Source organism: Myotis nattereri (assembly GCF_964212035.1).
Source record: "Myotis nattereri genome assembly, chromosome: 18".
Classification (NCBI taxonomy): domain Eukaryota; kingdom Metazoa; phylum Chordata; class Mammalia; order Chiroptera; family Vespertilionidae; genus Myotis; species Myotis nattereri.
Window position 1 is genome coordinate 2,273,990 of NC_138093.1, and position 21,724 is coordinate 2,295,713.

Genomic DNA, 21,724 nt, shown 5'->3' on the forward strand with positions numbered 1-21,724 from the left:
CCCATCATGTGACCTTTCTCAGCACTTGACTGAATGAATAATAAGCTCGTTGCCACGGATTACGGATCTGCCAGGCTCCGTGACCGCCTTTACCTAACGCGTCACTTACCCTTGATCAAAAAGTAGCGTGAGCACTGTCGCCACACTCGGCGTCTCTCTGCTATGACGGGACTTTTCGAAGTCCATTCGCCCAGGACGTGCAGAAGTTAGAACGTAGGCCCACGTCTCCAATGCCAAGACCACCTACATCGATTAATTTCTAAGGGCGGAGAGCCAGGTTCTGGTGTATGGGAGTTGGTGGGGGATCCTTAATAAACATATGCAGACAAATCTATGACGTGTGCCTGTGTGTACACAGATGTGTAGCCTTTGACTACCACACGCCTTACGTAACCAGCTGAGGACTTTCAGGCCTGCACACGACGGCTTGGCCAGTCTGTCGTCGCACCGTCTGCGAAGGGATTGGTGCCTGGGAGGATGAGTCAGCTGGTCCATCATTTAGAAAACCAGGGGCTGGGACTACACAAGTTTTCTCCGCCTCCCTGCCCGCACGCTCATTCGTTCTCTTGGCTAATTCACCGCACGCTGTCCAGCTCCAACTGGCTCAGATACTGGGCTCCGCGGAGCGGGCCTCTCCGCCGGCTGACTTGGCGGAAGCGAGGCCCTGCCTCTGCCCTGAGCCGGATCTGGCGACTCAGCACTTTCGCACGGTGTCTGCTTGTCTTCTGCTTTCCTCCTGCCTCGCCACGCACAGGGTCTCCTTGTCTTGTGCGTCCGTCTCGAGCACGTAGCACGCTGCTGGTTGCACAGTCAGCGGATGTTCACCTGACGTGCGACGTGTAGACAGATGAATGGACAAGCGACCGGAGCTCCCGTTTGCTGGTGTCACTCTCTACAATTCCCCATCCAGGGCCGCACCTGCACTCCCGGGGGGCCACGCTGTCCTGCGGGGCCTCCTCAGGGAATGCAGGCCTAGCTGTCCGACCTAGGACTCCCCATGTCGAAATTCAGGAACAAGTCTGACTCCAGGATCAATGACTTCTTTCCGGGGAGCACAGCTCCTCCACGGTCAGTTTCAACTTCTCTTTGCGTTTATGATCCCAGTGCAGACCCCAGGGGAAAAGGAGAGTCACACGTAAGGAGAACGGGAAAGGGCAGGCAGAGGGGCCCCACTCAGGATTCCTCTGTGGAAATCTACGGCGAAAACTTCCAGCTACTCATCCACTACTCCTTCAACGAAAATCGCCAACTTGGGAGGAAATGGAGAAATCCTTTTCCAAAACAAATCTCTACACGCCCCGGTTCGAAGAGCAGCTGAGCCCACACAGAAGGCAAACCCAACCACCAACGCCAACCCCAGCGTCCGCGTGCGATCGCAGACCGCGGCCTAGGCCAGGCGCTTCGGAGCTCAGACACACTCTTTGGGGCAAACATTTTAAGCAGCGTCGACTCGGCTGGAAATGAAAGCGCCCGGGGGAGGGCATCCCAGCGAACAGGGTTTCTGAAAACACCCAACCCCAGAACAATGGCGAGGAAGCTCCGGCACCCAGCCCACAGAGGAGGGGAAGTGAGTCAGGCAACGGGCCGTCCTCACAGAGCCTCGGACTCAGAACCGGGACGTGAAAAGCCCAGCCTACATGGTCCTTTCTCTCCCCTCGACGGCGCACGCGGTGTGGGGGTGTGGACGCCGCAAATGTCAGCGGATGGAGAGGAACCCACTGGGCGGAGGCACCTGTTGTCTTTGATCTCGGAGGAATGCACACGCGGACTGCTGGCCCCTGACTCCTCCCCGGCTCACAGCAATGCCGACACGTCCCATGATGCCGGTATTTCACGTCCACCTGTCCACGGGGGAGAGGAGACCCGAGGCTAAGGCCCCAGCTATGTTCAGCATTCGTTTCTCCTGCTGTGCGCGTGTGAGAAGGGGACTCTTCCGGCTACGGAGCACTTTCGTTCCGTTTGCCCGGTATGGGGGGATTACTCGGCTGTCTGTGTGCTTGGTTTGTTCATGGGTTGTTTTTTTTTAAATCTGTGGCTATTTCTATAGGCTGTTGGATCCCCGAGGCCGTGCTCAGGAAACAGCTGTCTCCTTCATCTCCAAAGGCCCCCGGGGCTTAGTTACATATCCTTCTGCGCTAAATGCGGCAGTGGTTGGAATTCTAGGAAACTGAGCCTGAAAAAACAAAACTGTGATGTTCAAAGAGAAAGCAGCATGACGAACGCACACGTGCTGCTGTCTGCTAGAAGAATTCTTTTTTAGGGGGCGTAGGGGGAGCACGCATGGGGACCTCCAGAATACTTCACTTACAGAAAAGTCGCAGTCTAATCTTTAAGCAAGCGCCTATGAAGAAATGGCTGTAGGCCGTGTCCTGTCTTTGGAAAACCATGCCACAAATCATCAGAACGATCAGATCTGTGTGTCGTGCATGAAGTATTCTTCCCACCTCAGCCGATGGCAACTGCCATGTGCTCCGTCCGAGAGTCTGAGAGTCACCTCGAAGCCTCTCTCCTCAAACCCCACATCCAACCGCAGGAAATCCTGTTCGTCCCACTTTAAAACACATCCACGGTCCAACCCATCCCCACTGCCCTCGCTGCTACCTCCTGGGCTCCAGCTGCCGTCGTTTCTCAACTGCAGTGGCGTCCTACCCGGCCGCCCGGCCGCCGGCTTCAGAGCATCTCCATGGCCTCCTGCCCCACACGGAAAACAGCCTGAGTCCTCACAACGGCCAGGACCCTGCCTGAGCTGAGACCTGCGCCATTTCCAGCCACGTCCCCTGTCACCATCCTCTCCTTCCTCCCTGTCGGATCACCTTGTTCCTGAAACATGCCGGACGCAGGCCACCTCAGGGCCTTTGCACAGGCTTTCCCTGATAGGCTCTTTCCATTGGTGTCCTCAAGGCTAACTCCCGCCCCCTCCAAGGCCTTGTCCACATGCTCCTTCTCACTGAGGCGACCTGATGGCCTGATTCTAAACTGCAGCTTGCCACCCACGAGCGATGGTTTCCCTCCCTTGTCTGTGTTCTTCCCGCAGCCGTTCTCACTGTGGCTGTCGTGAGGATGTGCCACTCGGACATCCAACTCCGGGAGCATGACGGGCCCAGGGTCCGGGCTGTGGACTCCGAACTTTATCCCTGTGTTTGCATCAGGACCTGCCTCCCCAGGGTTGCTCTGAGCACATGGCTGAGCATGGCTGGGCCCCAAAAGCAGGCGATCGAGGAGACACGGGACTCGGGCAGTGGACCTGGGCTCCAAGACTCTCTGTAGCATCGGCGACCTTCCCTAGACCCAGCCCTGCCCCCCTCTCTCCTTCACCCGGGTCAGACTCGCACCAGGTCTGACCCCTCTCCCAGGCGTTCCCAGCTCCGGCCTCTTCGTCCTACCTCCCCATGGCCTCTCCTACGGTCGTCCTACTGATAAAACCCAACAATCCACTCCATCCGGCACTGGTTCCTTAGAGGACTCCCACTAACATGACCCCCTTCTCCCCTCCCGTATTGTGCTTGCTCGTGATGTTTGTCTTCCACTGTCTACTCAAATATGAGTTCCGGCGGGTACATACGTACATCCGTGCATCCCAAACACCTGGCCCAGCGCCTGAGCATCATAGGTGCTGGGTAAAGACACGCAGCTTAAAGGAATAGCAAACGCTTCACAGTAGCAGCAGTTGTTAATGTTGTCCTCTACATAAATGAATACGCGCACGGGCCCCCACTCTGCTGCCTCCTGGATCCCCTGACCGCCTTCTTCTATCTCACCCTTCCCTTCAGGATGTTTTCCGGGAGCAGAAATGAGATCCGAGTGGTAGGTTGATTTTAGGAAAAGATCCTGACCAATAACTGGATGGAGGTCCATCGGTTCTGGGCAGCAGACACACACTCTTGACTGAGTTGTTCATCACCACCCGGCAGCCAGGATCTGCAGGTCGACGACATGGACCGTTTTGAAGGTTTGCTATTTCTTATCAGCTTAGCTATCCCCCCAATGGGACTCACACTGGCTCACCCCTAACCACGCCTCTGCACTCCGGTCCCCCTGAGCGTCTTCTGGGGGCGTAGGAGCGGGGACAGCCCACACTCAGGTATGATTTCAGACGGGAAACCGGTGGCTTTCACCTCAGGTGCCATGGCTGGGTGGGGGGTGGGGGTAGGGGGCTCTACATGAGAACATGCAGAAATCTCTTCTCTAAAGGGGATTCCCACAGGGTTCCACCGAGGGGTGACCCCGGCTACGTGTTCTGGGAGTTCCCTGGAGGAGGAGGCGGGGGGCCCTTCCCACCCTGCCCCGGTCCCTGAGCAGCCCGAGGAACAGCGGTTACAGGGTCGGGCTTCCAGGTCCCGGCCCTGGCCTTGCCACTGATTGGCCGAGTGAAATTTCCTCCCTGGGCCTCCGTTTCCACGTGTGTAAACCAGGCCCGTGGCATCTGTCTCCCAGGCTCTCGCAAGATCCGCAGGATGCCCAGCATCGGCCCATAGGGGGCGCTCACGAGCACCAGCGGGTTGACACCGCCGTGGACAGCGCCACGGGCACTGAACTGCGTGTCCCCTGCAGAGCTCGTCCCTGCAGCTCTCAGCTCGGTGCCCATAGGAAGGTGTCCGATGGCGGCCACACACGAGGGAGATGGTGATAAGGACCCGCTGCTCAGAACGGGATTACGGAAATGGCAGGGAAGCATCAAGTCCAGGCCCAGCTCCAGCTCCGCCGTGAACTGAGCGTTCCGGGGGCTCGGCTTCCCCGCCGAAGGGGAAGGCCGGGCGGCGAGGACCCGCGGGAGCCGGGCATGTCTGCTCGCACCGCCAGAGGCCCAGCCTCCCTCTTGCACAACCGGGAGGTCAGCAAGGGCAGCGTCCCAAGAGCCGAGCGTCATTTCTGACCAAGGTCCCAGGCAGGCCTGCCTTCCCCAGAGACCGGGACAGGAGTTCATGGGGGGCGGTGCGCCCAGGGGGTGGGGAGGGTCCCGTGACAGCTGCGGGGCCAGGATCTCAACAGTCACCCTCATGCCCGCGATTCCCCGCCGCCTGAAAGCTCCCCAAGACTCAAACCACTGCGGAAGCGGGAGGGTGAGGGAGAGGGGAGGCCAGTTTACCACTCTAGCAAGTTCTAAGGGAAGCCTCGAATTCGTCATGATTATCTATAGCCAATCAGAGGAGGGCTGGCAGCAGGCAGAGGCCTCGGCCAAGTCAAGGTGAGGCCCTGTCTTTGCAGAGCGTGGAGGAGAGGGCAGGGGAAGTGCCTTGTACAAACACGAAGACCCCCACAGGGGCCCTGGGTGCCGCTGGCGGAGGCCAGCCAGCCCGGGGAGGACCAGCCTGGGCTCCCCCTGCCAGCCTGGGGAGGACCCGGCTGTGGGCTCCCCTGCCAGCCCGGCAGGACGGGCGTGGGGAAGGAACAGTTAATGAGAGCGCTCGCTGTGCTGTGCACGTTACAACAAAGGGCTGGCAGCTCCTGGAGGAAAGGGCTTGGGAGCCGCGCTCAGACTTGTCAGTCAGCGGAGCAGCAGCCGGCGCCGCCCGCCCGCCTGGCGCACCCTCATTACATGTGTCTGTCTGGCTGACCGGGGTGTCCATCTGCTCCCAGACGCCGCTGCCCCGCCGGCGGCCCCGGCTGCTCCCTGGCGGGACTGAGGGCGGATTTGTCCGGCTCCCGGTCACCCCTGCCCCTCTCCCAGGGAGGCTCCTGACCTATGGTGGCCGGGGACTTCCTGCAGCGTCGGCCGGGCTGGGACTCCTAGGATGGACGAGGCGGCGCTGCTGCGGGAGCGGCTGCAGGCCATCACGGTAAGTGCGCGCTCCCAGCCCCGGGCTGCCTCTTGGGGGGCTGCCTGGGGGCGGTGGCTGCCTCCGGGGGGCCGCGGAGCCCCCGCAAGTGGAAAATGAGCTGTCATCGCGTCTCTGCCGCTCCCCTAGCCCTCCGGACCCTCCCTCACCCCCGGGTTTCCGAACCCCCATGCAGAGTACGCGCTCCTGATTTCTGCAAACACTGTGCCTGCGTTTCCAACAGCCATCGGAGCGCGGAGACAGCCTGGCTGACTCCCGGCGCCTCAGAGACACAGTTTTCCCTGAAATCCCTATTTTGACAGACGTGCGATCCAAGGACAGGTCCCCACCTTGGAAACTGTTTAAAACAATCCCTCCAAAAGTTAAAATCCTTTTTAAAAGCGGGGAGAGAAAAAGACAGAACGCAAACAAGTGGAAACTCCGTGTTTGCGTGGGGGAGCGTGCCCCAGAAAGCCCCGCAGGATGGAAATGACGGTCCGTGGCTGGGCTTGGGAGAAGCGCGTCCGTGAAGCCCCAGCCCTCGGTCTCCAGCGCGGGGCCTGACGGAGGAATGCGGGGCGGGCGGGGCGCTGGTTCTGGAAAATATTCCGTTGATGCCGGGAAAGAAAATAACGCATTTTTTTAGGTGTGTTCTGGGAACGAGTCAAAGCAAGAAATGAATTGCTTTCCTGAGGTGATGCAGCTTTTTAGATTTTAATGTTATTAAATCCTCTGCCTGGCAGGGACTGGGAACTCCGTGTGCCATGATCACTGATCATTAGCTTCACTTCGTTGTCTTTAGGAGAAGGAACTTTGGGAACTGGCACCCCAGCGTCTCCGCGTTTTCTGCCACTGAAGTGAGCTGCCAGGACCAGGGTGCTTTAGAGAAACCCGATGCCACAGCGGGGCGGGCAGGGCGGGCGGGGGGGGGGGGGGGGTGTTGGTATTTTCCTTTGCTCTTCAGAGTCTCCGGCATAAGTAACAGCTAATCCCGGCTCTGGGTTTCTATGAAGTGGACACAGGGTCTCAGGGCCCCCCAGGGGGTTTGGGGAGTGGAGATATTCTCCCGGCGGGTGGGAAGGGCGGCACCGTCCGTGAGACGTGAGACAATGCTCGTGGGACGTCTGGCTTCTCGCGTCCACTTTCCTTTCTCGGGAGAAGGCGGGTCCGAGCCGCTGCTGGCTCGGTGTGCTGCTTCCTGTGTGAGGCCCGGCCACCGGCCGGCTGTCCTGTTCGGGGGGCAGGAGCTGGCCCGGCCGTGTTGGCTGTGGCCAGGCCTCTGACCCAGCAGCTGTGGTGCCAAGGTTACTTCGTGCGGCTGCGTGAGCGGTGTGGGCACGGGCTCCGCGACCTCTGAGCGCCTGTCTCCGAAGGAGCTGAGGGGAACGATGAACCCCACGAAACGCACAAGGATCCTGGGTTCCGCATTGTTCTCTTTTGAACGGTGCAGCCCTGCCCGTGGCCCTGGCGCCCACCAGCGCACCTGTGGCTCTTACTGATTGTGCCCTGCCTTCCAGAGGCAGGACTGTGCCCGGCCGGCGTGGCTCAGTGGTTGAGCATCGACCTATGAACCAGGGGGCCATGGTTCAATTCCTGGTCAGGGCAGGTGCCCGGGTTGTGGGCTCAATCCCCAGTGTGGGGCGTGCAGGAGGCAGCCGGCCCATGACTCTCTCTCATCATTGATGTTTCTCTCTCTCTCCTTCTCCCTTCCTCTCTGAAATCAATAAAAATATATATTTTCAAAAATAATAAAGGTGGGGTGTGACAGGTATTCGGGAAGACGGGGACTCTTCACTGAGGCGCCAAACACAGGTGGAGACAGAGCAGGGGGGGCCACGGCAAGCGAGCGGGGAGGTCCCTGAATATAGCGACGTGCACTTTGGGGACATTTAAAAACTGTATGAGTGTTTGGACCATTCCATTAGCGTCCACGGGCCCCATTAGCCAAGATTAAGCAGATCTCCCAAGTGAGATGCTGAAGCAATGCTGTGTTGGAAGTTATATGTTTGCATAAAGGTCGCAGGGAAAGAATTGGGGGAAGTCTACGGGAACAGATTTCCTCTAGCTGAGTCCAGTCTCCAGGTCCAGGGCGGGCCCATTGGTCACCACCGAGAGGAAGGCGGGAGCAGCGCTGTGACCATGGAAACCACACAGGCCCTTACCTCCCTCCCGGACACCCTGGAAATGCCAGCTTCCTGCAGCCCGGCCTCACCCAGGAAGCCACCTCAGCTGTGCCCCTGCCCCAGGAACACGCACACGCATGCACATACATGTATATTCACACACGCGCACACACACATGCGCATACAGTATCCAGAGACTGCAAGGACTATTCCTCTTTGGGAAGCACTTAAGATCCTCAAAATTTCCGGCCCAGGGACAATCTTCTCATTTTCACTGTTTCCCTCCCATTTCCCTCCGCACTGAAACCATCCTGTGTACGTGCCTCCAGAACAAAATCATCAGGCGATTGCGCGGTGCTTCCAAACACGCCAACTCCGAGACGTCACTTTGTTAGAATGGGGAAAGAATGTTTTACGCTCTGAAATCTATTTGATTTTCATGTCGAGATGTGCTCCTCCAGTTCCTGGCTGTCAAACGCACTAATCTCCAGGCCGAATTCCTTCCACCTGGTTTTGAGTATCCAAACCGTCATTATTTCCACTGCGAGGAACTGGAAAAACAAATGCATGTGCCCGTAACTTCACAGAACCACGGAGCAGCCTTCCTGCTCCTCTTAAAAAAAAAAAAAAAAAAGGATCGCCCACAGTCAGCCGTGAAACGTGGCACTGGGGCCCTCACACCGGAAACCCAGTCGCCGTGATGGCGCCCTGCCGCTCCACCAGCGAGGCGGACTTCAGAGGAGGCAGAAGTCTTTCCAAGGAGAACGACGCCAGCGCCACCCAAGGCGGCTGCTCAGAAGCAGGCACTGCCGATTGCATGCGCGGATCCGGGCCCTGCTGGGCACACGGGCTCTCACCTTCCCCCTCGCCTGCCTCATCCCCGCGCAGCGCTTCCCCTCCCACAGGACGGCCACAGCTCTCTCCGCCCAGGAGCTCAGCGTCCGGCCGCGGCCTCCAGCCGATCACGTATAAGTACTTGGTGAAAACGTCTCTCGAGGCTCATTTCCGGTCGCCCACACGGAAACACAGCGGCTGGTCCACGAAGGCGGGCGGTGGAGGCAGACCGTGGACTGGAACTGGCTTGCGGTCAGCAACCTGGGGCTGAGGACTCCAGGCCCGAGTGTTCTCAGGAGGAGCGAGACGGAGGACCGACCGAGTCACCCCAGAGCCCCCCTCTGCAGGCGCTCCGGCCCCACTGCGGAACAGGGGGCCCGGGCAGCGGCTCTGTGGTTGGAGCGTCGTCCCGTGCGCCAAAAGGTCGCAGGTTCGACTCCCAGTCAGGGCCCATGCCTAGGTTGTGGGTTCCATCCCTGGTGGGGTGCGTACGAGCGGCAGCTGATCAATGTATCGCTCTCACATCAATGTTTCCCCCTCTCTCTCCCTCTCACATCAATAACCAACCATATCCTCCGGTGAAGATTAAAAAAAAAAAAAAAAACAGGGAAGAGGCCCAGGGAGTCCCCTGAGAAGGAGAAGCTCCCGTAAGATCGGCCATGTCCCGTCCGCTCCTGCGGACTAAGGGACACCCTCCTGCTCGCGTCTCCATCCGGCTGTGGGTTGGAAAACACGGCCCCGAATCGCATGGGGACTCAGGCAGGAAAGCTCCGGGTCTGCAGCTGGTGCCTCACACACTGAGGAGCCGGAGGGGGGCTCAGAAGGCTGAGCCCTGGGATCCGTTTTCAGAGAACAGACCAGCGGGAGGAGAGGGCAGGAGGGAGCTGCCAGCCACCCTCTCACCCCTTGTTCAGCTCACGGTGCTGAGCACCTGCTCCGCACAGCCCCGTGCGTGTCAGTGAGAAGGAGTGGAACTCGGGAATGGTGAGCGTGGGGGGCGGGGGGCAGGGCGAGAGGGGGTTGTTATTGGCAGCTGAGTGGCCGGGATCGGCCCGGAGAAATGGATGCGAAGGGGGAGAGCGCTGTCCACGCTGGGACATAACCATAGAGCGGGCACCTGCCTCGGACCGACTCCACCTGGAGAGGAGCCACGGGGAGTTCTGACCCTGGGACCTGACCATGGAGCCAGATGGGCAGCCAGCGCCGCGGGACCCGCGCTCATAAGGAGCTCGCACCCCGGACCCCCTCCCTCCTGCGGAAGCTTTCCCCGGGGCAGAAATCCACCGGACACAGCAGCGCCGGCACGGCCGCCCGGTTCTCCCGCACCCGCTGCCCCGCCACGGGCCCTCCCGGGCGGCTCATCGCCTTTCCGTCACTGTGCGGTCTTCCAGGTGTTACTGAGGCCGTTCACGACCTCCGAGCAGGAACGACCTCACCGTGGGGCCCAGACACGAGGACAGTGTGGGGAGCCCTGGTCAACGGGTGCCCCACACTTCAGGACGGCAGCCGCGGAGCATTCAGGGACATGCTGGGCCCTCCTGGGCCTGCAGTCTTGCAGGGCGTCACAGTCAAGCGCCCAGGAAGTGGCCCTACTCGCACCTCCCCTCCTCTCCTGCCCCTGCACACGAGGGAGTGGAAGCAAGAGCGAGCAGCCGGCTCTGACTATAGGGAGACACCGCGTGTGTTTGGACCACTGCGCTGTTCAGCGTTGTCGGGACTTCTTTTTAAATATATTTTCATTGATGTCAGAGAGGAAGAGAGAGGGAGAGAGAGAAGCATCAATGAGGAGAGAGAATCATGGATCGGCTGCCCCCACTGGGGATCGAGTCCGCAACCCCGGCCTGTGCCCTGACCAGGAATCGAACCGTGACCTCCTGGTTCATAGGTCGACGCTCCACCACTGAGCCACACCGGCCGGGCAGGACTTCTTAAAGCAATAATGGCGCAAAGAGAGCATCCGCACCTGTTTCGGGGCTCAGACATTGTCAGAGGAGGAACTGATTTGTCACGAGCATCTGGGGGTGCGCAGGAAGATGGCACCGGAGCTGTAGGCGTGCCTGCGTGGAGGACGCCTGTGCCAGGAGGTGCGAACCATGAGGCCGGGCACAACTTCCCACCGCGCGGTCCCAGGATGACTCGTTTCTCCCAGCGAAGGAATCGCGTCCTCACGCACGTGCCCTGCACCTCTGTGCCAAGCACAACAGCCACCCACACGGAGACCACGTGGGGAGGCGCCACGATGGTGGGAGCTCACTAAGGAAATGGCGTTCTGGTAACGGGCCAGCTTTCCCATTGCTGCGGGGGGAGAGGGCCGCCTCGCCAGCCCCGACCACAGGATGCCCTGAGCGCGGAGCACCACGGCTCGGTGCTGCTGGAGAGCACTGGGAGCTGCTGGAGAGCACTGGGAGCTGCTGGAGAGCACTGGGTGCTGCTGGAGAGCACTGGGAGCTGCTGGAGAGCACTGGGTGCTGCTGGAGAGCACTGGCTTGGTCCCCGAGAGACCAGCATCTGCGGGGGAGCCCGGTCCCGTGTGGACACTCCCAACCCCGAGCCCCAGAGGACAGAGCTCCTCCTAGAATCAAGCAAGAGAGTATTTTTGCCCAACTGGTGTGGCTGAGGGGATGAATGTCTACTGAATGAACAAGCGGCCACTGGTTCAATTCCCGGTCAGGGCACATGCCCAGGTTGCAGGCTCGATCCCCAGTAGGGGGCGTGCAGGAGGCAGCCGATTGATGATTCTCTCTCATTATTGATGTGTCTATCTCTCTCCCTTCCTCTCTTTTCCTCTCTAAAAAAGTTCAATAAAAAAATATTTTTTTTTAAAAAAAAAGTATTTTTATTCTACTATGAATATTTTAATTAAATGGAAACACTTCAGTTTTAATAAGAATAAAATAAGACTATTTTCACTTATGTAAGTGGCTGTGGGGTCACTTTGGGAAGATGTACCGTACTGCCCTCAGAGGGTATTCCCAAGCTCCCCACCACCACGGCAGCTGAAGCACCCCCTTAGCTCACACGCACCCTCAGCTCACACGCACCCCCTCAGCTCACACGCACCCCCTCAGCTCACACGCACCCCCTCAGCTCACACGCACCCCCTCAGCTCACACGCACCCCTCAGCTCACACGCACCCCCTCAGCTCACACGCACCCCTCAGCTCACACGCTCCCCTCAGCTCACACGCACCCTGCTTGGGCCTCAGTAACGACATGGATCCGTTCTGAGGCCAGTCACTTGTATACATGATTTTCTTTCCTCATGAGAATGTAAGCTCCTTGGCGGAAGCATCTACTTCTAAATAATTTTTAAATGTTACACAACTCCTAGCGTCGCCTTGAACATAGCATGTGTATGGAAGTGCCTAAATGTTGGATAGACTAATAATTCAATAACTCGGGATCACTCCTGCCTTCCTCACAGATTCGGGCACTTTTATCATATCAGCTACATCAACATCAACAACATCTCTCAGATACTCATCTCTAAGTATTGTGCTTACTTTGGGATTGAGGTCATATCATTGAATCATTGACGGTCACAATAGCCTTATAGTTGTCCCAGGTACATAAATTTTCATTATAACTAAGAGGTGGCCATTTACAGAACTGGGATTTGAGGGTGTCACCTGCTGAAACAGTCTAAGTCAAACAACTAAAAATCTAGGCAATTGTTCTGTGAACAAAAAGCCCCTTTGTTAATTGACTTTAGACGGAAACAGAAATAGAAGTTGTCCGTAATGGTTAACACTGACACCCCTCGGGTGCCAGGTCCCAGCAGGTGTCTGTGGAGACGCGCGGGCTCGTGGGGGAAGGTGGGGAAGCAGCTGGCACTTCACATCTGTTTGTTTCATGATGATGTGGGAAGGAATGAGCTGGCGAGGGTAACGTTTGGCATCACCAGCTGTCGAGCTAGACATACAACTTAGACGGGCTGATCTTTTATTTCGCACATTATTTCTCAATCATGCTCCTATTCCTATGAAATCCGGCAGCAGGATAATCGCTCACTGCTGGGGACGATCTCATGAGGAAAAGGTGCTCCTTGCTTCAAGTAGAATCACACCTACGACATTATAAAATTTCCTTCTTAACGGCCTGGGTGATGGGAGGCATCACATTACCGACGCCCGCGTGACCAACAGCGTAGTCCTTAGCAACCCTCTGCCAGGCTGGTGTTGCCAAAACACTGGGGACGCCCCGCCTCCCCCCTCCGCCTCCGGCCACAGCCTTCATTACCTTCTTCCAAACCCCGAGATGAAACCGGCCCGAGTGGCTACGGACAGGGGTGGGGCAGCGTGGCCGGGGCCAGCAGCCACTGCCGCACACACCTACCTGCTCCTCTCTGTGGGCTCCCCATGGAGACAGGTGTGTGACTGCAGCAGGGAGCTAGCAATGTGCTCCCTTCCGAGGAGGCCCCCCCCCCCCCCCCCCCCCGCTGCTGGCTGTGCTGGGGCAGGTCCAGACCACAGTACTCCAGACGGCAGCTGTGGGAGCAGGACTAATTTGGCACCTAGAGGTTAGGGACTCTGCTAAAACCCTGCCATGCAGAAGCCAACACCCAACAGACCACAAAGAATTACCCTGCCCCGCCTTGGCCGGTGTGGCTCAGTGGATAGAGCATCAGCCTGCAGACTGAAGGGTCCCCGGTTTGATTCCGGTCAAGGGCACGTACCTCGGTGGCAGGCTCCTCCCTGGCCTGGGCCCTGGTCAGGGGCGCATGCAGGAGGCAACCAGTGGGTGTCTCTCTCACATCCACAGTTCTCTCTCCCCCTCCCACGCTCTAAAAATCAATGGGAAAATATCCTCGGGTGAGGACTGAAAAATAAAAGAATTACCCGGCCCCAAATGTTAACGGTGCAAGGTGGAGAAAGGGCAGGGTGCAAGAAACCCTAGCACCTGAATCCAAAAGAAAGACTGTGCCCGTCTCCATGGTAATAACGATGCCTATAATTCTTATTTAAAACAAGTACAAACTTTAATTCTACCAACTGGGCAAGGGGAGGAAGACCCTCCCTCGTGTGCCCTGGGAGAGGCAGGGCGGGCCAGGCGGGGTGGGTGGGAGGGAGGGAGGGAGGCAGAGGTGTGATCAGAGCAGTGATTCTGCAGCGGGTGTTGCCAGCTGAGGGGAGAAGGTCTGGGGCTGGGCAGCCCTGCCAGCCTGGGGGGGGGGGGAGGGGATCTGGGGTGCCCCTGACTCATGCGGGGAAGCACTGGGCTCCCGGTGGTGTGAGTCCCAGGAGGTGGGGGCGCCCGGCCTTGACTAACCACTAACCGGATACAGTGGCGACCTCGGGCTTCAGGTTCTCGGGGGCCGGAGACCAGGATGGTGTGGCCGGGGCTGGGGGTGCCCTCACATCGGGGTGGGGCGCGCGCAGGGGCGGCTCAGGGCGGGCGGCGGGGGCCTCCCGTCCGCATGGCTGCAGGGGGCGCAGAGGCCCCGGCCTGGGCACGAGGGGAAGGGCCGCGCCGAGTCTCCCGATGGGCGCGAAGGCGGAGCGGCCGCGCTGGGGGCTGTGCCTCCTCCTCTTGGCGTCCGGGGTCTCAAACCAGAGCGGGCCGTCGAACTTGGCCCGTCCTTTGCTGCACTGGCTCAGCGCCTGGAGCACCGTGTCCCGGGCACAGGGGTCTGGGCGCTCTCGGCTCGGGGGGCATGTGTAAAGACTCCCCCTGCGCTCCGGGGGGGCGATCCTGACGGTCACCGGGCTCTGCGGGCGCCGTGGGTGGCGGGCACCGGGGATCCGCAGCGTCACCATGCCCTTCGGAGCCATGGGAACAGCCCGCCCCTTGGGGCCCGGCCCGGGCGGGGGGCCGGGGAAGCGCCTCCTGGCTTCGGGCATCCGGCCCCTGCAGGCCCTGGCTCGGTGCCAGCTGGGCGGCGTGGGGGGCGGGGGTTGGGTGGGGGCGCACAGCCTGGGGTGCGCACAAGGGACGTGGCCCTGTTCCCCACCCCGCTCCGGACCCCGCAGGCCAAGGGCGGGTCCGGGCGGGGGGAGCGGGCGCCCCCGGGCGGAGGGCCGTAGCGAGGCGCGGGCCATGCGGAGGTACCTGCTCAGGTAGCTGCCCATGATGGGGCGACGGGGTCGATTGGGGTCCAGGGGCCACTGGCTCCCGGACCGTCCGGCTGTTTGGAGATTCCAGGCGGGTAGGCTAGGCTGACCGTTGGCACCTCGGGGCGCAAGGACAGCGCGTGGGGCGCTGGCGTCTGGGGAGGCCCCGAGCGCGGGTCCTGCACGTGCCGGTGACCTGCGCGCACGGGGAACTCGGACCCGCCCCTGCGCTCTGAGGCGGGGAACCCCAGCTCCCACGGCTGGCCCTGGCACTGGGCACAGGGCTTAGGAGGCCTTCACGTCTGCACTCAACACTCAATGGGAGGAAATATCACCATTTCCTCCAGGTTCTGGAAAGTGTAGAAACTTGGCCGAAGGGCGCGTTCTTCCACGTTGTAAAAACGGACACACACACTCGCGAGCTCTTATAGGGAAAACGAGGGGTCTCCTTTCAGTGGGAAAGGGGTGCGTGTGTCTTTCTCCTGGAGCGGTTGCTGATGTCACTTGTTGCAATTCTGCGCTTGAGGAGGAGGCGAGAGCCACTGGGGATTCCATGTGTTAGCACCAACAGCGTGGATTTAACGGGGACGCACATGATTTCCCGTCCGCCTCCATTCACCGGCACATCTGTTCTCTCTGAAGGCCACTGTGCTCACCAAGGCCGTGTCTCTCCATTCGTTTCCGCTGGTGAGGGTGGGGGAGAGTGAGGCACAGCTAACACCATCGTTGGAAACATCCAAGTTCAAAAGCAAAGCACCCGCAGGCCTGGAGCGTTGGTGACAGTGCTCAGGTGCAGAGGCTGGTGGGAGGCGGTGGGACTCAATCCCTTCTTGAGAACTTCCCCCTCAGAAGGCAACTGTTGGGCCGGCCCCAATGCCGGGAGGGGAGATGGACAGAAAGGAAAAGCCCCCAATCAATCACACCCACGAGTGGACAACAGATCCCCCCCAGACCTGAGAGGCAGACAGCTGGATGGTGCGGACGCTGAAGAAGCCTTCATCGGGGGACCAGAGGTCCTGAGGTCAGAGATAGGCCGTGGTCTTGGGAGGCAGGCAGTGCCCAGCTGGTGGTACCTGGGAACGGGATTCCTAACAGTCTCCACTCACTGATGATTTTTTTTTTTTTTTTTGCCAATTCCTTAGTTAAGGGATGACCCCCAGGTATCCTGTGGTATCATTTTTTTCTGAAGACATTTTTCCTAATAGAACGACTCTCCGTAGCTCCCTAACCTATCTCTTACGGTGGTGATGGCATCAGACTACATGGCCTACCGCCATTAGGGTTGGAGTCCTTATCCCGTATTTTTTCCCAGTGTCTGCAGAATTCCCCACGTCCTATCTGCGCTGTGACCCAGTGGGTGTCGTTCTGGCTTGAGGCCGATGCCCTCTGACACACCCGCCTCCTGCCGGGAAGCTAGAGGCATCAGGGAGTCAGCCACCGTGTGCTTTCACCGGTAGGTCAACATGTTGACCCGGTAAAACCCGTTTTCGTGGCCATTGGAGACGTCCTTCTCTTCTCACGCTCCACCACGCAGCGGATCTCACTAGTTGGTGGGTGCTGGAGATTAGCGTCTCTCCGTGGTGCTCAGCCAGGACGTTGAAGAAGAACTGGAGATGTGTTCCGTTATCACTTCTCGGGGGCACTCCTGGCAGCCAGTGGGTGGAGGTCAGAGATGCCGCTCAACATCCTACCACAGGACAGCCTCCCACGACACAGCCATCGGTGCATGGGTGGGGACCACGTGAAATTGATGGAGAACAAACAGTTCATGGAGAATAGCAACTTGTGGGGAATTGGCATTCACCATGCCTTCATGATGTCTTCCTAATCGTAAGGTGGCACCAGTTTTATTAATTCAAGTTTACTGTGTCCCTTAGGAATGTTTCACAAGTTCTTGTTGACATTTTACGTGAAGTTCACTCCCAGGTGTTTCAGTTCTTCCAGTTTCTAGAACAAGTAGAGCACTTTCTTCCCTGGTATCTTCTCACTGTGATTTGTATGCGTCAGAGGAATTGACTTCCATACATTAACATGGGGCCCCACTAATTGTTTCTCTAATTTCCTTTCTCTTTTTCCGTCTAACTTTACTGGCTACTGCTGGAACCTAACTCAATTTAATATTTAAGATTCGGAACCCTTTCCACACTGGGCATGCTGTTTCCTTTTGAGCTGAGATTAATCTAGTTTATCAAGTTAGGGAATTCTTCTTAAAATGTTAATGTCTCATTAAAATTTTTTAAATGGTGAATTTTGTCAAATGTCTTTTAGGAATCTGTGGAAATGGAAACAGGAGTTTCCTGCTTAGATGTGCTGAGGGGATGACGTGTTTTAATCATAGTGTGTCGTTCCTAAGACGGACCCTCCTTGCGATACTGAAAAAATCCTACACGTGGACAAAGTACATAGTTCTTCTGATGCGCTCTGGATTCTGTCTCTAATAGCTTATTTAGCTTTCTCTTTCCTAAATATTCTTGAAAGATATTGGCCTATTGTTTACTTTGGGAGGAGGATCCCAATTTGGGGTGGGTTTTGGTTTCATTGTTACCTTGCCTTCAAAAAATAAGAATTAAAGCCCTAGTCGGTTTGGCTCAGTGGATAGAACGTCAGCCTGTGGACTGAAGGGTCTCGGGTTCGATTCTGGTCAAGGGCACATGCCCAGGTTGTGGGCTCGACCCCCAGTATGGGGTGTGCAGGAAGCAGCCGATCAATGATTCTCTCTCATCGTTGATGTTTCTATCTCTTTCTCCCTCTCCCTTCCTCTCTGAAATTAGTAAAAATATATTTAGAAAAAAAGAATTTGGGGGCTTTTGTTCTTGTGGGGAAAATTTAATCAATAAAAATCCAGTGTAAACCGGTAAAAACAGTCATTATAGTTTAATTTATTAAATGGGACCTTGTGTGTTGGTGCAGTCACCACCACGTATACTTCATTTCTAAAGGAGAAACCAATGCCAGCCAAGCCCAAACTCCTCACATAGAATAAAACTCGTATTTGGGGGGGGGGGGGGAAATCCCGCTCTGCCACTGACGGGTTGTGAGAGCGTGGATTGGCCAGTGACTCCCCACACCCGCTTCTCCTCCTGCGATGCCTCCTGTAACTATGACTATTAAGGGAAATATCACAGCACATCGTGTTGTTATAACTATCGAGTGTAACGGTGCCCGTAACGACGTTCCACAGCGTCTGGCGCAGGAAGTTAAAATATGACTAGTATTTGCTCCATACCAGCCTCCAGAGCGGGTGGCGACCTGACTCATGCGTTTTGGGAGTGTTTCTTCCCAACGGCCAGATCTTATCCAAGGGAAAGAAGTGGCCCGGCTGGTTGCCTGGCGATTGCTTTTCCAAAAGAGCTGCTTCCGGAAGATGCCTGGTGAGGTCATCATCTCCTTCCAGGCAGGGACGAGCAATGACATCAGGCTGGAGCGTGGGGTTGTTTTCCTTCAACAAATGTACCTGAGCTTCCACATCAAAGCGAGTTCTTATCTTCAAAGCGGCCGCCTGGGGAGGCCGCCCTGCTGCAGTCACGCTGCCAAGTGTGTTTGGATCTCTTCCTTCTAACCGCCTTCCGAGCCGGCTTCCGATCCCTCCGATGTCTCCACTGGCCACACACTTCTGTTCTGTGGGAGCCTCCATTTTTTTGGAAGCAGATTTAAAACCATCTCTTATAAGTCAGATGGACCGCATTGCCACCTCCGGTAAAAAATGACAATGGTGACCAGAAGGAAACAGGGCCTTTTGGCGCAGCTTGTAAAATCTCTCAAACACCTCCAACCGCGGCATGCGTGATCAGAATGAGTGCCTGGCGTTCTGTGTGGTTAACAGGTTTCTTTAGCAAATTTTATTCCACGGAGACTCGCAGGAGACCCTGTGCCAAGCACCGTTCTAGGAACTCTTGCACATATCCGCTCATTTCATGCCAATGCCTCATGAGGCAGGTAGTGTAATCACCCATATGGTGGAGATGAGGCGATCGAGGCACCGAGAAGTTAAGCACTTTGTCCGGGGACACCGAGCTGGCAAATGGCGGAGCCGGACCTGGAGCCCGGGCGATGGAGTACACGGGCTGTCTCTTTCTCAGCGGTGCAGGCCGCGTGCAGGACCAGCCGTGCGTTCCGGGTTTTGTGAGGTCCTGCAGTTTGAAGTCGGTGAAAGATACAGTCTCGCTCCATGAGGTTTTTCTAACCTCAGTGTTGACAAGCAGCGCCTCACCCTGTTCTCTCCATCTTCCCACAGCAAGTTACACAAGGAGGGAGCGGTGCCCGGGCGGCCCCCGAGTCCGGCCTGCTTTCCCACACGCACAGCCCTTTTCCTCACCCTCACGCCGGGACGAGTCCCCCTCCCCAGGGTTCCCCCCCCCACCCCCCGGCCTCCTTCAGAGCGCCCTCCCTCAACTCGCTTTCCCATCGCACCTCTCCGTAGCTCCATCTTTCGTTGTCTTTCCTGATCATCTACTTTTGTGAAATGTTTCCATCACAGCTCACACCCAGCACCATTCTGCGTTAGTTTCAGGCACACAGCCCGGCGGCCAGACAACCCCACACGTCACAGAGTGGTGCCCTGGGGCCTCAGGCACCCGCCCGGCCCTCTCATGGCCACCACAATCCCACGGGCCAGGCGCCCCAGCCTGTACCCCGGGTCCCCACATGCCTGCTCTCTAACCCCCAGCCTGTCCTCCACAGCTCGACCTCGCTGGGCTCCTGGGGAAGACAGAGCGAGGAGAGGGGCAGGGGGGGCGGGAGCGGCTTGGTTCTCTTTGAAAAAGCGCCGTGTCCTCCTCCAGCCACAGGTGCCTGAACGGCCCCTCTGCTCTCCTTGCTGTGCAGCAGGAGTTTGCAAAGCAGCCTCGTACCCGTGCCAGGTGCCCGTCGCTGGCCACCCTCTCCACCCCGGCACCAACCCGAGGACACGCGGTTAAGGAAACCGATGTAAAATGGGAAAGGTGACGCCGGGACTTGTGTATTTCAGGATAAAAGGAGAATACAGGAGGAAATCGCCGAGAAGCGCCTGAAGATAGAGGAGGAAAAGCTGCAGCACCAGCACCTGAAGGTAACGCGTCTTCCCCTCCGCCCGGCGGCTTCCGCAGGGCCCTCCTGGCGCTCGGGTTTCAACAGGAAATCGCGTTAGGAAGAAAGACAGCCCCGCACAGCCCTCCTAGCACCCACCCAGCACCCTCCCAGCACCCTTCTAGCACCCTCCTAGCATCCTTCCAGCACCCTCCAGCACCCACCCAGCACCCTCCCAGCACCCTTCTAGCACCCTCCTAGCATCCTCCCAGCACCCTCCCAGCACCCTCCCAGCACCCTCCCAGCACCCTCCAGCACCCTCCTAACATCCTCCCAGCACCCTCCAGCACCCTCCTGGCTCAGAGAGGCCGGCAAGCAGTGCTGTCCGCCTTCCCGGCAGCATGTGCGGAGCTGAGCCTGCCCTCACGGGTCGGCCTTTACTCTGAGTGTCCTCAGGTGCCCGGACGCAGGGAGGGAGGCCTCAGCCCTGGCCTCTGGCCCCGACACGGCCTTGCTTACCATCCCGGGGGCGGGGCCGCGCGGAAGCCCCTTTTCACATCCACGGAAGGCCGGGCCCGCCCTTCCCCAGGGGCCAGGCCCGACCCCAAGCGGCCCACCCACCGAGGACGGGGGGCCTGAGAGCGTGGCCCAGTGGGCGCCATGTTGGCTGAGAGTGGTTTGGGTCTTTGTTTTATGTTCTTCAGACGGAACATGAGGTCATAACCCAAAATACAGCTCCATTTTACCACCAGACTTTCCCTCTCCCGTGGGTGTGGCCACTGTCACTAAAGCAGCTGCGGCTCAGCATTTCCTGCCACTGGAGGCAACCAGGCCACACCCTGGGCTCCCTGAGCCGGCCCGAGCAGAGAGCGGTCGGGTGGCGGGCTGCTACCAGCAGGGGGGACAAGCCCCTCGTGGGATCGGCCTACACTCACGGGGCCCACACCCCGAAGTCAGAGAGACCCGTTCAGCTCAGCCCATCTCTCTGGTGGATAAGGGCCGCCTCTGAGCAGACACGTCGCTGGAGACTCCGGGGCCCTGGTGCTCAGGATTCTGTGTGTCTTTGCTCCCATACGAACCGGCGTGTCCGCGTCTGGCGGGTCGGGGGGAGGCAGGGCTGGCCTGCTACCCCAGGGTGTCCCCTGAGTCACCGAGCAGCGGACACAGCCAGGAAATGCAGGGTGTGCTCCCGGGAAGCCAAGGCAATGAGAACCAGCTTTACCAAGTAATTTCACTGCAACGCGACCGAAGTCAGAAGTCAAACCTACAACAGTTTTTAAGATGGGCCATTTCTAACTCCAAAATCAGTGCTGTGGGTTGCTGCCTCTCTCTCTCTCTCTCTCTCTCTCTCTCTCTCACACACACACACACACACACACACACACATACACACACACACACAGAGTTTGGTCTCCCAGGGAACAAGTTACTGCTCCTAAGCAAACACGTTGCTCTCTGCATTCAGCGATTGGTTTTGCTGTAGAACAAGCAGGTGTGACCATTGCCTGGGTCCCTTGGTGCCTGGGTCCCTCTAGGACAGCGATTCTCAACCTTGGCTGCACATTAGAATCACCTGGGAATCTTTTTAAAATCCTGATTTCTGGGCCTCATCCTCCGGAAATTCTGTTTCTTTGTTACTTATGTTGTGGCCCCACCTCATCACAAAGGAACAGAATTTCCGGAGGATGAGGCCCAGAAATCAGGATTTTAAAAAGATTCCCAGGTGATTCTACTGTGCAGCCAAGGTTGAGAACCACTGCTTTAGGATGTAAGTTTCACACAGGAACCCTCTCACCCACGGGAAGGCCCACTCCGAGGTGGCTGCTCAGTGCAGCGCTTGCCAAAGCCGTCCACAAAGGAGAACATGATCTCCCATAGAACCCAGCGGGACTCTTCTAACCCAGCCCACCAAAGTGCTCATCATGCTTCCGCTGGTCACAGGTGTGCGGGCTGTGCC

At 58.0% G+C, this 21,724-nt stretch overlaps 1 protein-coding gene across 3 annotated transcripts in view; it reads left to right on the forward strand.

Moving 5' to 3' along the window:
• The first annotated feature begins 5,138 nt into the window (after positions 1 to 5,138).
• The window catches only part of PALMD (palmdelphin), a 37,731-nt gene continuing 21,145 nt past the window's right edge, over positions 5,139 to 21,724 (forward strand). Inside the window, exons 1-2 of one of the 3 annotated variants that reach the window (XM_081113163.1) lie at positions 5,139 to 5,777; positions 19,730 to 19,810. In XM_081113163.1, the coding sequence (XP_080969289.1) occupies positions 5,733 to 5,777; positions 19,730 to 19,810 (126 nt within the window). In that variant the 5' untranslated portion in view covers positions 5,139 to 5,732. The remainder of the gene's footprint in view (positions 5,778 to 19,729; positions 19,811 to 21,724) is intronic. The other 2 variants (XM_081113164.1, XM_081113165.1) reach the window with 2 other exon arrangements.